Here is a 15,402-nt window from a genome sequence, read left to right on the forward strand (position 1 = left end):
TAGATATATGAGTAAATATATGTGTACACAGATCCTGATCCTATATATATATATATATGGAAAATGTTCGGCACTCTACTATTTACACAACGTGTTTTGTCCTCTACATGAGTTAGAAGTTTAGGAATGGACTGATTTTTTATCAGGATGATCTCCATGGTATAATCCTGATGCCATAAATCTTTACACATCGGGATACACTTTTTTTTAATGAGGAAGTGCAATCATGTATCCCGAGGTGGAAAGATCTACGTCAATGAGTCGATTGAGTATGCCACCTGGTGAGTCATTTTATCACGATTCATATATATATATATATGTGGTGTTCGGAGGCCCTAAAGAGAGCCAAACATTTTTCAAAATAGGGGTTAGAAGTTTTTGAATGGGCTGATGTTTTGTGAGGATGATCTCTAAAAGGAAGAGATCATCCTCACAAAAAATCAGGCCCATTCCGAAACTTTTAACCCCATCAAAAGTGATTTACAAAAATTGAATGATCCAAGATTCTTTTAGAGATCATCCTCACAAAAAATCAGCCCATTCCGAAACTTTTAACCCCATCAAAAGTGATTTACAAAAATTGAATGATCCAAGATTCTTCAACTTGTAAACTATGGTTAGAAGTTTTGGAATGAGTTGATTTTTGGTGAGAATGATCTCCTCACCATAGAGAGATCATCCTCACAAAAAACTAGCTCATTCTGAAACTTCTAACCCCCATTTTGAAAAATATTTGGCTCTCTTTAGGGCCTTCGAACGCTTCCCTATATATAGGATCAGGATCCATGTACACACATATCTACACACATATCTACAACGTGTTTTGTCCTATGTGGGCTAAAAGTTTTGGATTGAGCTGATTTTTGGTGAGGATGATCTCTATATGATGAGGATATCATCCTCGCCAAAATTAAGCTAATTCTAAAACTTCTAACCCTATATTTATGAGTTTAAGAATCGTTGAACGCCCATTTTTTGTAAATCACTTTTGACTAGGTTAAAAATTTCGGATTGAGCCGATTTTTGGTGAGGATGATCTCTATGATGAGGAGATCATCCTCACCAAAAATCAGCTCAATCCAAAACTTTTAACCACATAGGAAAAAACATGCTGTATGAGTAGATATAAAAAACACGCTGTATGAGTAGATATGTGTACACGGAATCCGACCCATATATATATATATATATATATATATTGTCATAATCTTTCTAATTTCTCTTCAATTTTCCTAAAATTCCAGCATTATCTCCCTTCAAAAATCATATCCATTGGGGAGGTTTGAAGGTTGGGCCTGATTGAATCTTAAAGATTGAAGAACAATAAACGATTAAGTTAACTGATTTTGAAAAAGAAGAAGAAGAAAAAAAATAGAGGGTATAAAAGTCATTTTATATAAGGGTATTTAAAATATTTTTCAAATCATGGAAGGGTGTGCCTAAGTGTCACGGCTGTATTCTTTTGAAGCGTGATCGTGCGGTGCAAGGGGTTGAAATCTACTTGCAAGCCTATAAAATGATCGTACACACCAAACGTAGCTAGCAAACAAGTAAATGAGACAACACGATGCAAAGCCTAGAGGCAACTGTATTGATATAATATTAATTATATGGGGTAACGCATTACAAAAATAATAAGGTGCGTTACAAAGCAATAGATGATCTTATGACATGCGGGACTTCCACGGAACTGGGCTTGAGGGCTTCAACAACGTGGGTGTAGGCCGGGGATTGGGAAGCATTAGACACCCTTCCTACAAAGAGTATAACTTTCATTTCCTAGGTTTCCAAAAGGAAATATCAAAAGTGGAGGCCGGTCATACTCCCTTATTACAGAAATGCCACTAAGCTAACAAGTATGCCCTGGCACGGGGTTGACATGTACCTCTAAGCTAACAGATATGCCCGGGTAAAGGGACTGACATGACTTCATAGTGAATCTTACATAGTATTATATAGGTGCTCCCAGGTGATTCCGGGGTGAGCTACACCTAAACTCTAGGTGACAGATGTTATGGTCGTTACATTAAGACACATTAACGTAAGAATAAACTCATTGCTGATGTGGCAAACATGCGTGACTTCAGACAATTCCTGTAGTGTGAAGCCTTCCAATCAAACTCGAACTGCCATTGTTTGGTTGTCTCTGAGGATTAATCTTGGAGTTGAAAAAATTATAAGAACAGTGCTTTGTCAATTTAGATTCTGCTTGTGTTGGATAATGTAAATCATTTGGTAGGGCTTGGTGGGTCCATAAAGAATGATTGGTGCAAACCCATGGATTATTAGTATGATTTCTCTATTTATTATCTTAAGTATAAAATTTGTCTGCCATCTAGTGGCCGGGTATGGATTTCTATCTGTACATCTGTATACATTGCCCTGGGGAGGCCAAACCAATGGATTGGTTGATCTATCAATGGTTCACCTTCCTTGATATCAGATTAATTATCTACATTTGGTCATGGGAGCCAACAGACCATATCTCATAGTTTCTTACTGACTTCAACATATCCTGTTACAAGTATTTACATTAGGAATGTTCATCCTCAGCATAAACAACCCCCTTACAAGATATATAAATAGGATTTAATCTTGAAATTTTGACTATGAAACTTACATTTGTTTCTTCTGGTAACATCAGCTTTTTCACAACAGAAGCATTACCTACAATTCTATGGGCATAATCCTTTGCTTTGCTTTGGAGCAATTCTGCGATGGCGCCATTCCAAGATGGATTTTTGAATCCCCTAAATCAAAGGAGGGCAGACTTGGTTTGCTACTGGACAAGGGCTAAATTGTGATCGGCCAAATTGTGATCATTACATCCTTAAAGTGGGAAGAGAGGACTTGTTTGAGAGTTTCGCTTGTTTAAAAGAGAGTGCAAGAATCAAAAATATCTTTTTTTTTCTAGGGATTAGCAAAATTACTAAATCAAAGCAATTAGATCCATTCTAATCCAATCCAACCTGTAAATCCGGTTTGAAAATGTAGGCGGATCAGTCTCTATTGTTCTCTTTATGTGGTCTAGTTACCTTAGCTGGCCCCTCTCTTGCTCCCTCAAAGTGGTTCGACCACCTTGGCTGACCCTTCTATTTGTTCCCTCAAGTTGGTTCGGCCTCTTTGGTCGACCCCTTTCCTCTCCATTTTCATATAGGTGGTTCGGCTACCATGGCCGACCCCTCATAATGATTCGTCTAGGTGGTTCGGCCCCATGGCCCTTCCTTTACCATGATACATCTAAGTGGTTCGGCCTCCATATGAGAGCCAACCCCCCTCCTGTACATCATAGGTGGTTTGACTTCCCCCTAGGGAGCTAATCTTTCTCTCAAATATTTGAAGTGATTCGACCAAGTTCTATCAATAGCAACAACTACTACTGCTTCTTCTCATTCTCCTACTCTTGCTCAATAGCTGATGCTACTGCCTTTCCTTCTCCTGTTCTTGCTCAATAGTTGATGCTATTATTTCTTCTCATTCTCCTATTTTTGCTCAAAAGCTGATACAACTAAAAAGATTGATATATTAAGAGAATTGTGTAAAGTTACCCGAGTAGCAACATAGTAAAATACTATAACTAGTCATCATAAACTACCCAAGTAGCAAAGGTCATTAAAACATGTTTTACCATCAAGGTAAAACATATATAATGTCCAAAAGAGTTACAGAAACATAATTCAAAGAGCTGAACAGTCACCGAGTTAAAGCAGTTACATATTTAAGGCCACTTCTCATATAGTAATGAAAAACCATAAGGAGTGGATTTTCATTACCATCAAAGCATCATGAGCGTTTATTACCACAAATACTAGACAACATGAATGAGTGGTTACAATTGAGTTTACTAACCCCATTAAAGAGCCCACTATATAAATAAGGAGGTTTTTCCCTCTCAACCCTACGGCACAAGTCACACAATTTTAGTGCTCTTATTTTATTTTTGCTCTGCAATTTTCATCAAATACTAATGTCACGCCCCCATTTTAGAATATTGATTTCTTAAATCTCGATGGTGGAACAGAAAAAATTCAAATGAAGATCTTTAAAGCTTAAATACGATATGAATTTTTTTCAAATAATGTTGACATTATTTCCCATAAAAATTAAACTTGTGAAAAATTTTCACATATAGAAATATACCTATATAATAAAAATACATATTTCAACTACTTTCCAACCACCATATTATAAAGAATATACATCACTTAAAAAAACATACTATAATTACAACTTAAAAGTGTACATAAATCAACTACACATCTCATATCAATTAATAGTTGTTCATGTCATAAATATTAACTCTCATTTTCTGGACATATACATATAAAAATATACAACACATATGATACTAATATATACAAGGAAAATCCAAAACTATACAAAATAGTTCTACTAAACTCAAATTTCAACTCATATATAACAGAAATAGTATTTATCATCTTGATTTTGCGATTCCTCTATATAATGTTCTTCATCAGAAATAGGCATCTCGGTAGCTGAGACATCTGTAATATTTTGTTAGTAGGGTGAGTAATAAGGAAATTATTCAATAATAAACTCACATTTCAAATTAATAGTCCTAATATGAATGGATAAACAAGATAATATATTGTAAATAATGTAGGTTTTTAAATAAATAAACAAAATGAATAACACTCGACACAGGTTAATTTTTAATAAAACGATAACGAAATATCTCCATCTCACAATAAATAAATAAAAATATAAACATTTCATAAGAATATTAATCTTGGTGGCATATGTGATAAGAATGACGAGGTAAACGACCAATACAAAAGTACCAATCTGTATATCAATACTCTAATACTTAACCAGTGTGGAACTCATTGTTAGTTCTTAATTTTATTGTCGATTTGACAATTTACCATAATTGGTTGAATGTGTTTTCTGGCTTAAGTTGACCGTTGATCTTTGACGAAGATCAATTGTTTGACTACTATAGATTGTAAAAAATCATTTAACAAGCCAACTTCTTCGTCTCTCTATTGTATGCATTTGTCATCAATCAATCTAGTCATCTATAAATCATCTTTACAGTACAATTTGTTGTCTTCCAATAAATATAAGATAGAAAATTTTCAAATAGTAGGTACAAAGATATTCTGAAGTGATATCCCATACAATCGGAGAGAATGTCAAATGCCTATTATTCTAAATTAATTAGTTACTTTCAGAAATAACTAGTGATTAATCTTATAGGCATTCATTACCCCTTAAATAGATAACACAAATAATAATTATATTTTTTAAAATTTATTTAAAAAAAATTAAAATAAATTTGCAAGTGTGACGATATTTCTAAGTATTCTAGAATTATAAACATGCAATAGTGTATCGAAAGCAGTAAACATGCAGGTACACTATCCCACGGTTACTGTCCTAATTGCATCTAATACTCTATCACATAGTGCTCAAAAGCAATTTAAACCTGAAAATTCCTCAATACAAATACATACAGCCGAAAATCTCATTCTCGATTCCATCAATTGAGAATCTCATTCTCGATTATAAACAATCGAGACTTTCATTCTCGATTTCAAGTTTAAACTTAAACATTTCATATTTGTTTTTTTTTATATAGATAATCACCTAATGAAAATACATTTTTAAAATGGGGTGTCTTAATAATTTTTAAACGAACATTCTACAAAAATTACTAAGAAAATCAAATTGTTATACAAATTGATTTTCTAATTACATTCACCAAAATTCATTTATTTTTATTTCACAATATTTAAATATCAGAGAAAATATATAAAACAAATTATTCTACAATTCGATGCATGAATTTTGAATTTAAATTATAATAAATTTGAAACTAACTATCAAAATTGAAATAAAACAGATTTCATTGAAAACTATACTACGAATTTGAAATTATAAGTTTCCTACCTCAACAATTCGACCAAATACTTTGGTGACTCGAAGTCGTGGATATTTCATTCTTCAGTGCCAGATCTTAATTCACATCTTAAACGCGTTTAAATCTCGATTGAAGGTAACGTACCTGAACTCACTATAAAACCCACTCGTTTCTATTTTGATTTATGTTTTTGTTTTGCTCTCGTTGTATCAACACCAATAAGCTTATTTATAATCTAATATAATATATTATAATATAAAAAGTAATACAACTATTTGTCTAATATGTTAACGCATCAATTTATAATATATCATAATATTATATTATATAATATAATAATATTTATATTCATATTAATTACACTTTACCCTTTTACTATTTCAATAATTTCAAATCTATCCCTCTTAATTTTAATAATTTATTTATTTATTATTATTTTTTCTTAATAAGAAAACAGGTCAATATAATTGAGTTAATTCATCGATATACATAATAAATTTCATAGTGTCCCTACTAACTTGATCGTCGGAGATTCCTTGACCGGCATCACACCAATGCATTTTTAGGTTAAGAAGAATGAAAAAGACGATCCAAAAACTAAAGGTTCACCGGAAAAGACGACCAGACATTCAAAGGATTATCAGAGAAGAAGACCGGAAAGTCGCATTAGTTGTAGTGCGGATCTCGAGGAGTGTGTGTCCAAAAAATCTCCCACAGGTAGTAACTACATTTATAAAAGTTTGACAAAATTAAAGTAATACATCCTTCGTGATTATATCATATAACCAATAAATTCATTCCTGCAACTACTATTATGACGTTGTTTGTTATCTACCAATCACCAAAAATAAATAAATTCAACTGCTTGTTGGAAGCTATATAGATATTGGCTCAAATGACATGCAACCTAATTGTAAAGTGTCAAGAAGGTTGCAAATCGACACCATCTTAATAATAACATTTAATGTGCAAGGGCAAGGAGTTACAAACGGAATCAGGTATCAAGAGATCATGTACCTGACAGACATCTGAAGATATCAATTAGGCTTCAAGAAACTGGAGCTGTACAACATATGTTAATGATTTCATCCAGAGGGGCATGATCACCTGTCCCTTCATCTTTCCTTGCATACAACAATTGCTTCCCTTTGAATACGAACATCCCTCCCTGATATGAATAAAATTGAAGTATATATATAAAATGTGAATACTATAAACAAATGAGAAAAGCTCTCAAGTGCTGAGGAGAGAAAAGCAGACCTGTTGCAAGACACTACTCCTATCATCTGGGGTAGCTTCAATGGTATAGTTCTTCACAGCTTTCTGCAGAGCCTCAAATCTTGAAAACACCTTAGCCTGTCACATTGCAATTAATAATAAAATGTGAATATCATCTTACACACTATAGAGCTGAATTTGGATCTAGAAATAATTATTCCATCCTAGAAATATACGAAACATATGTATATTTACGCTGGCTGGGTTGAAGAATGTGCGGCTAAAACCATAATATAAGCCCAAAGTATCATACGCCTGAAAAAGAAAAAAATTGGTTTCATAAGATCACTTTATTGTCAGTTGAAGAATTAACCTAATGGAACAATTTTGAACACTGTCACCTTGCGGTCAGGATCAGCATAAAGGCAATCCAATGGAAATGGTAGCTGACCAGAAAACATCAGAGAATAATTAGCTCAAGTTAACAAAACATGATTTATCTTTTGGAGGTCTTACACATTCTACTCTTATGGAGAGAAATATTGTCTGTAGAGGATGTAAGTGCATACAATATTAGGGAGCGGTCAAGTACCATTATGTCGAGACCCGAACTGACCACTAATTGAGTTCAAATGAATGGATCCAAACCCAACTAATTTGATCAGGGTCTATAGCAAACCCTATAACACCCTTACGGAATTCATCTTGGATTAGACTTGAACACCACCACATGTGCAGCAACCAGAACATATTCAGATCAAATGTGAGATATAGTGAAGTAGATTGCAGCTTGTGTTTTGTTGCCCAGATTCATGAGCATGTGTTCAACATGCATGGATCAACTTTCTTTTTAAGCACAACCCATCATTTCTAATAAAAATAATTATGCATACACTTCCATAGAAAACATCAATAAAGAAATATAAAACCAGTAGCTACAATAGTATATGCCTGATACTTATTGGGATGTCTCCTAGTTGTATAATTATATGTTTCTATGCATACACATGGCTATTTAGTCAAAAATTTCATCAGAAGATAGTAAAAGTCTACTAAGATAATATCATTCTACAAATCAAAGAGGATAAGCAAATTTAAGAATAGCTATATTAAGATGAAGTCTCTCTTGAATAACCTAAACCTCATTTGGGGAAACAGGTGCCAAGGAAACAGAATGACCATGCAATTAATAGATAGGAAGAGTACCCGCTCAGCAAGAATACGAGCTTTGCTAGGCGTGCCAACACCAACTGCAATTAGTTTCACACCATCTGCATCAAGCCTTGGTTTTATGTCTTTGAGTGCTGAAGCAAGTTCCCAGCTTCAGAAGTTTCAAATAAAAGGAAAATTAGGAGCAGAAGCTAACATTAAGAAATGAGAGTTAACAACCAAAAATGTAAGCTAACACATCACGAACTGAGAAAAGAACTGGCACTTGTAAAAATCCTCTGTTTGTCTTTTAAGTGATCGTAGTGGGGGGAAGTCTCCAATTTCAATTTCACTTTGAATTGCTTTTGCTTTGCACTTGATTGTGGGCTGTCAATGTTTGATAGTTTTTTGTACTTTCGATTGCCCACCATTACCCCCGCCCTTTTTCGTTTTTTTTTTTTAATTGAGCTCTTGCGGGTTAAGTGTATGAGGTAGTATGTCACTATGAATTTAGTGTAAAACTGGAAGAAAAATGTAACTCTAAAACTATAAGCTTACCAGCAAGGACATCCAAAATGCCTCAAAAGTGCAACCACGGCCATTCCCTGAGAAAGAGAAAAAATGGCTTCTACCATTGAGGGCAGATGTGGTAATAGAAATATAAACATTAAAAAAGGAATCACTAAATCAAGTATATCTATACAACAAAAAAGTGTAAAATGTTTAAGCACTCGATCCACAACCATTTACAAACATGCCATTGACACAAAAATATTTTCAGAATAAGAAATAGAGAGAATGCCTTTTTGTTCAGACCAGAAAATTAATAATCGAAGTCACTAAATTAGCCACGAAATTGACATAACAAAAATTCTAAAACCATAAATTCAAATATTAAGATAAAGTCTCTTTCTTGGGTTGTAAGATTACAGCTTGAGCTAAAGTTTTGTGCTGAAAGAGGATGGGGTTAACATTTCCAAATAGAAAGAAAGAAATTTTATGCATTTCCATGGAAAAATCAATGAAATTCCAAAATTTAGATTAAATATATTTTTTCAGCTCCCATTGTTTTCTTTCTCTCTATCAATATTTGTTGGACTCCTCCATTCATCTGTGTGCTATTCTGTAGGATCTATAGACAACATTCTGTGGAAGGATGCTTCTTTTTGTATTATGTTGAAGTATTTGCAAAGAGAATAATAAAAATACAATATATATATATATATATATAAACACTTTTTAAGAATATGAAGATAGTCTGCAAGATATTATGTCAGTGATCGAGTCTAATCTCTTCTCGTGGGCCAAGTTACGTCGGATTTGATTTTAAGGAAATTGAAGGTAATTTTCTTAGGATTATGATTTTAAGTGGGATTTGATGTTCACTTGAGGAAAGTTAATAGGTAAGTCCCCTCACTCACTCCATTTATGCTGGTATCAAACCCTTTTAGGATATGAAGAGAGTCTGAAAGATATCATATTAGCAGTTTAAGGCTAATATCTTCCTGTCTTCCAAGTTACTTCGAAATTCAAGGGAATTTTCTTTGAGGATTATGGTTTTAAGTGGGATTGATGTTACTTGATGAGAGTTGATAGGTAAGTCCCCTCGCTCACTCCATTTTGCGGCTTTCCTTCTGTAGATATCCTTGGTCTCCATGTGGGTTTCTTCTTCATTTATCTTTTTCTCTCCTTTCAAATTAAAATTTTAACTTAAACAAAAAAATACAGAATGTAGCCTAATTGTTTACGGTTTCTACACCACAACAAGTTCAAAAATTGATTAGCAAAGATGAATTCAACTACTAAGAATGAAACAGAAATCCCCAAAATTTAGTAAAAAATTAAACAAAAACAAAAACGAAACAAATAAATAAAATAAAATAAAAAAATCTAACCTCTTGTTGATCCCAGAGATCCTTAAACATGACGGATTCACCAGATGCCTTGAAAACGCAAACATCTCCAAGAATCTCGTTAACGCTTTCGTTAAAACTAGATAGAGAAGCTCTTGCAACAAGAGGTAACCCTCGATCCATCCTTAATTTCTTCGAGCGGAGACTAACCGATGAAACCTGGAATGCAAGAGGGGAAATTGTGGGTAAGTGAGGGAGAGGGAGAGGTTTCTGAAACAAGAGGGCTTTTGCAGAAATCACGGCCATGATCGCTCTGATTAGAAACCCTAGAATCAGAGAACCAGAGTGGAGAGTCTCTTAAGAAGCTCTCGTCAATGGGAGAGTTGACTCGTCCGAGTCATCTCGTCTTAGATATATGGTTATTTGTGAGGCGGGAGACATGCCCAGTGACGTGCGTTTGTACGAACGTTTTAAAAACGGTAATTTGAAAAGTAGTTTTGAAAACGGAACGACTTGAGTTTGTCCGAGTTATCTCGTTTTTATTGAGTCAACCATGTAAACCAATTTAAAATTATTTATTAATGTATATTTGATTCTAGGTAATTGTTATAAAAAAAAAAAAGAAAAATCTTATTATAAGTTGGATTTTTAGATGCGTAGTCATAAAATCTTTGGTTATATATATATATATATATATATATATATAAGGAAACGTTCAGCAACAAACATTTTGGCAAAACATTTTTCAAAACATGGGTTAGAGGTTTTGGAATGGACTGATTTTGGTGAGGATGATTTCCTTACCCATGTTTTGAAAAATGTTTTGCCAAAATGTTTGTTATTGAACGGGACCCATATATATATTCCGTAGACACATAAAGCTACATAAAGCTACAACATTTTTGTCTTATATGGTTAAAAAGGTTCAGAATAGGTTGATTTTTTTTATGAGGATGATATTTGTGGTGAGGGGATCATCCTTGTAAAAAATCATTCAATTCCAAAACTTCTAACCCCATCAAAAGTGATTTACAAAAATTGGACGGTCTAAAATTTTTCAATTTGTAAATATGGGGTTAGAAATTTCATAGACTTGGATTGAATTTTTATTATCACTGAGTTATTTATCTCATTAAAATTAGACACATTGAACAAAATAATAATAATAATTCACATGGTTGCTTTTGAGATTAGACCATTTTAAAGCCATAATTGAAAAGGGAGAATATTTCTGAACTATTGAAATATTTCTGGAGACTTCCTAAGATGTCGTTTGAATAATTTTCATTTTCTATTTTGTTCAATAACTTATTTTATTTTATTTACGTTTTTTTTTTCCCTCTACTTTTTAGATTGGTTAGGCCAGCATGATTGACATATTATCCAAGTATGGTATAAAAAAAATATGTATTTCATAGTCATTTCATTAGCGGTCCAATTGTTAATGCACACGCATCAAATTCGATCTTTTGTGTTAACAAACTTACAGATTCATCTTCATTATTTGCATAGTGATAGGTTGTAGCCTCACCAAAATTTTGTGTAGGGGTTGTAGCCTCACCAGATTTAGGCAAGGGTTCAATCGAAAAACTATCCCTCTCATTCTTCTTAGTATTACGTTTGTCGAATATGAAGATAACAATCTCTTAAATCTTATTGAGCAAGCGATTTTCAAATTCTTTGATGCAATTGACTATTAATTACAAAGAATTTGTATTCTTAAGCCATGTTGAAGTTGGTATGCAGTTAAACTAAGCTCTGCTACTACTTAATGTATCAAGAGCATATAAATTAATATATTCAATTGATAAACAAATAATAGATGTGAAGAAGTTGAAGAAAAGAGTAGTAAACTAATTAAGATAAATATAAAATTTAAAAAAGAAATTTTAATTGTATTGAATACAAATTTATTTTTGAAACTCCTTGTATAGATAACTTCATCATAATAAGTTAGGAACCTTCTAAAATATTAAAAATTAACTTTACTAATATATTTATAACATAATAACAACTTCATAAATTCAAATAAAAAAATAAAAATAATCAAAAATTCAAAAAATAAATTTTTTTTCGGTTTGATCCAGTTTTGAGAATGGACATCTACCTAACTTCTTAAAATTCAACAGTGAAAAATAACTTTTTTTTAATGTTTTATTTTATTTTATTTTTTTTTCTTCAAATTTCATAGAATTTTATACTCTACAACTCTGAATCATTGGATCATATTTTTTTTTATGTCACAAGGTGAGCCCGACGACCCTTTGTAAGGGTCAAATCCTTACTTAATAAGGCCAATTGAACTCTTCTATCTGTTTGTAATGTTTAAATTTTGAATGACGTGTTTTAATCTTTAAAAGGATTAAAGATGTGAAAAATCAAACATATACAACTATAAGTGCAATTCTATCCTTATTTGAAGTTGAAACCTAAAAATGAGAGAAAGGAATATGGATAGATCTTTAGAAATAGAAATGATTGATACTTGATAATTAAGTTACTTGTTTGAGAAGATATTAAATATTGGAATGTCTCTTCATAATAAGTAATTACTAGTAATTAATTATATTACTAAATAATCAATATAAACATCCTCTAAAGTAATTTAAAAAATGAAACATATACCATATTTATTCATTTACTTGATGGGTACCCAATTCTTAACGGGTCCTTAAAATGGCTACCCATAACCGACCCAAAAATTAATTGGATCTCTCATACTGGATTCAAAATCGATTAATTGATTTTTGGTAATCGGGTATTTGAATACCTATTGACACATCTAAGACATATTGAAATATTGTGATAATTACATCTTAATCCATCAATTTTAATTTGGGATTAGGGTTTAAATAAGGAAAAATTATTTAATGAATTTTTAAATGAGGGATTTCTTTCAAACCACCCCCCTAATTTTTCTCTGGTAACTTTGTTATTTATTTCGTAAACTTTTTCTTTCTTAATGCCCCATCACCTCCCTTTCCATCATTAAGATCAATAATTAAAATCATTGTAATCTTCCTTCAGTCCAATTGTCAAGATTAAGGATTATAATTTTGATATCAACATTTGAACGTGAATTGTCGAGATAACGATTCAAATTATAGAGATCAACAATTTAAATACTCGAGATTGACAATTTGAATTGTGGTTCTTGACAATTTCAATCTTGATCTCGACGATTTGAGTTAGTAGTTTTATCATAAGCGAGGACATTAAGAAAAAACTATTTTACCAACTAGGTTGTCAGAATGTCACCCCTTGATGTAGAACATATCGCTTTTGATTTACTAAAGAAAATAGACCATAGAAAAGACAGAGAAGAGACTTCTTGTGACTGAATCATCCTTTCTAGATCTGACCCATTTGACTCAATTTAACCAGCCTGGTTCGGGTTGATTAAATTGGATTTATAATCAATCCAATTTTGATTTTAATCCTATGTCTTTAATTTATTTTAATTTTAAGTAATTCAAAAATTATTTAATTAGTTTATATTTCAATTTTAGAAGGTTTTTATTTTGTTTAATCTCTAATTTATTTTTATTTTTTTAATCTATAATTAGAAGTGTTTTTGGATGTTCAAATTAAATTCTAATAAAATAAGTATTTAGAAAAGGGTCCCGTTCAGCACCCTAAGTTTTACCACACACTTTAACAAACGTGTTTTGTCTTACATGGGTTAGAAGTTTTGGAATGGGCTGATTTTTGGTGAGGATGATCTCTATGGTGAGGAGATCATCCTCACCAAAAATCAGCCCATTCCAAAACTTCTAACCCCATCAAAAATGATTTATAAAAAATGGACGGTCCACGATTTTTCAACGTGTAAACATGGGGCTAAACATTTCGGAATGGGCTGATTTTTGGGGAGGATGATCTTCTAATCATAGAGATCATCCTCACCAAAAATCAGCTCATTCCAAAACTTCTAACCCATGTAGGACAAAAAACGTTTGTTAAAGTGTGTGGTAAAACTGAGGGTGCTGAACATTTCCCTTTAGAAAAACATCTCTTGCAATCACATGAAAGATAACAAGAGTCAATAGTGCTTTCCCCACAAAAGGGGTCCCACAGTGATTGGGCCACTAGAATAATTTCCTCTTTTATCTCTACAGGATTATTAAACCCTGTTGTCCTTAAATTTATAATGATAACTTAAGACCCCTAAGCGACTGCCATAATCCAAAATTGAGTGATCAACTCTAAAATGGGATTAGATATGAGATATTTCCACACCAAATTTATCTAATGCCACACCAATACACAGTTGTGGGGCAATAGCAGTTCTCTTAGATATTCCTTGGTATTGGCTGGGTCAATTTATACAAATTATAAAAAAAATAATAATAATAAATAAATAAATAACAAAAACAGTTATATTACTATTTTCTATATTTGCTAAAATAACAACCCAAATGAGTAACACTGCAACTATGTAACAATCAAATCACTAAATTTCTTGGACCGATCTTCATCCTTCAAAAGGTATCCTCTTCAAAATCTTATTTTGCCTTTTTTGTTTTTTTTTGGTTTTTTTGATAACCGGATATCCCTATCAATAGTGGATTGGGCCAGTATCTGAACTTTGCCCACTCCATAGACCATGGTCTTGTCCAAGGACTAGTCTCGGGGCACGTGCAAAGCCCGCACATCACACACACAATATAAGTGAGGGTGCGCCCTCATGGGTGGCCCCTGAGAAATTAATGTGGGTATCGAACTCACGACCTATGAGCATTAACCACTTGTCGGTTCAAAATTGCCACTGAGAGGGGCTCTTCTCTTGCCTTCTTGTCCAACCCGACTAGTTAAAAAATTAAAATTGGAATAAAATTACATCCAAAGAATGTAAAGTAACTCAAGAAATAAATCCATATAAAATTTTTCCTAAGGGAAGCACATCAATGGAGGGAGATAGAAATACAAAGAGAAAGAAGGGGAAAATTCCACAAATTAAAAGATCTCATCATCCATAATCATCAGATGGAAAAAATTAAAATTGATTAATTAAATTTCAGTAGGAGTAAAACTCCATGAGCTAATCCATCATTCACTCACGCTGTGTTTGGATTGAGAGAAATGGAGAGAAGAGAAGAGAAGAGAAAATAAATGAGCTCCTCTCCATTTCTCTTGTTTTGATTGTTAAGTGGGGAGAGAAGAGAAAAGAAAAAAAAGATGAGTTTTCTTTCTCTCCAAAAGTGGAGAGAAGATGAGACAAATGGAGAGAAATCCTTTTAAAATATTTTATAATTCCAATTATGTTCCTAAATCTCTTTTAAGATATTTTAAATTTTC

At 32.6% G+C, this 15,402-nt stretch overlaps 1 protein-coding gene across 4 annotated transcripts; it reads right to left on the bottom strand.

The window, feature by feature from the left end:
* Positions 1-4,266: 4,266 nt before the first annotated feature.
* Positions 4,267-10,485, bottom strand: LOC147404373 (thioredoxin-like protein AAED1, chloroplastic). Of its 4 annotated transcripts, none has more exons than XM_086440301.1 (8): positions 10,147-10,485; positions 8,810-8,856; positions 8,282-8,423; positions 7,504-7,548; positions 7,358-7,417; positions 7,145-7,240; positions 6,902-7,052; positions 4,267-4,496 (listed from the first exon to the last, which is right to left on the bottom strand). In XM_086440301.1, the coding sequence occupies exons 1-7, from the start codon at positions 10,408-10,410 to the stop codon at positions 6,933-6,935; spliced, it is 774 nt and encodes a 257-aa protein (XP_086296427.1). In that variant the 5' UTR covers positions 10,411-10,485; the 3' UTR covers positions 4,267-4,496; positions 6,902-6,932. The 4 variants fall into 4 exon arrangements, with proteins under 4 accessions (XP_086296427.1, XP_086296426.1, XP_086296430.1 ...); XM_086440300.1 differs by having other exon boundaries at positions 4,267-4,505; positions 10,147-10,484; XM_086440304.1 differs by having other exon boundaries at positions 4,267-4,505; positions 8,309-8,423; positions 10,147-10,481.
* Between the last annotated feature and the right edge of the window lie 4,917 nt (positions 10,486-15,402).

Source organism: Akebia trifoliata, chromosome 4 (assembly GCF_017979445.1).
Source record: "Akebia trifoliata isolate Shusen 1 chromosome 4, ASM1797944v1, whole genome shotgun sequence".
In the NCBI taxonomy this organism is placed as follows: Eukaryota; Viridiplantae; Streptophyta; class Magnoliopsida; order Ranunculales; family Lardizabalaceae; genus Akebia; species Akebia trifoliata.

Coding starts and splice junctions, on each gene's coding strand:
- LOC147404373 (XM_086440301.1), bottom strand. CDS start 10,410: ATGGCCGTGATTTCTGCAAAAGCCCTCTTGTTTCAGAAACCTCTCCCT. Junction 8,857..10,146: donor ATCTCTGGGATCAACAAGAG/GTTAGATTTTTT, acceptor TCTCTTTCTCAG/GGAATGGCCGTGGTTGCACT. Junction 8,424..8,809: donor CATTTTGGATGTCCTTGCTG/GTAAGCTTATAG, acceptor AAACTTCTGAAG/CTGGGAACTTGCTTCAGCAC.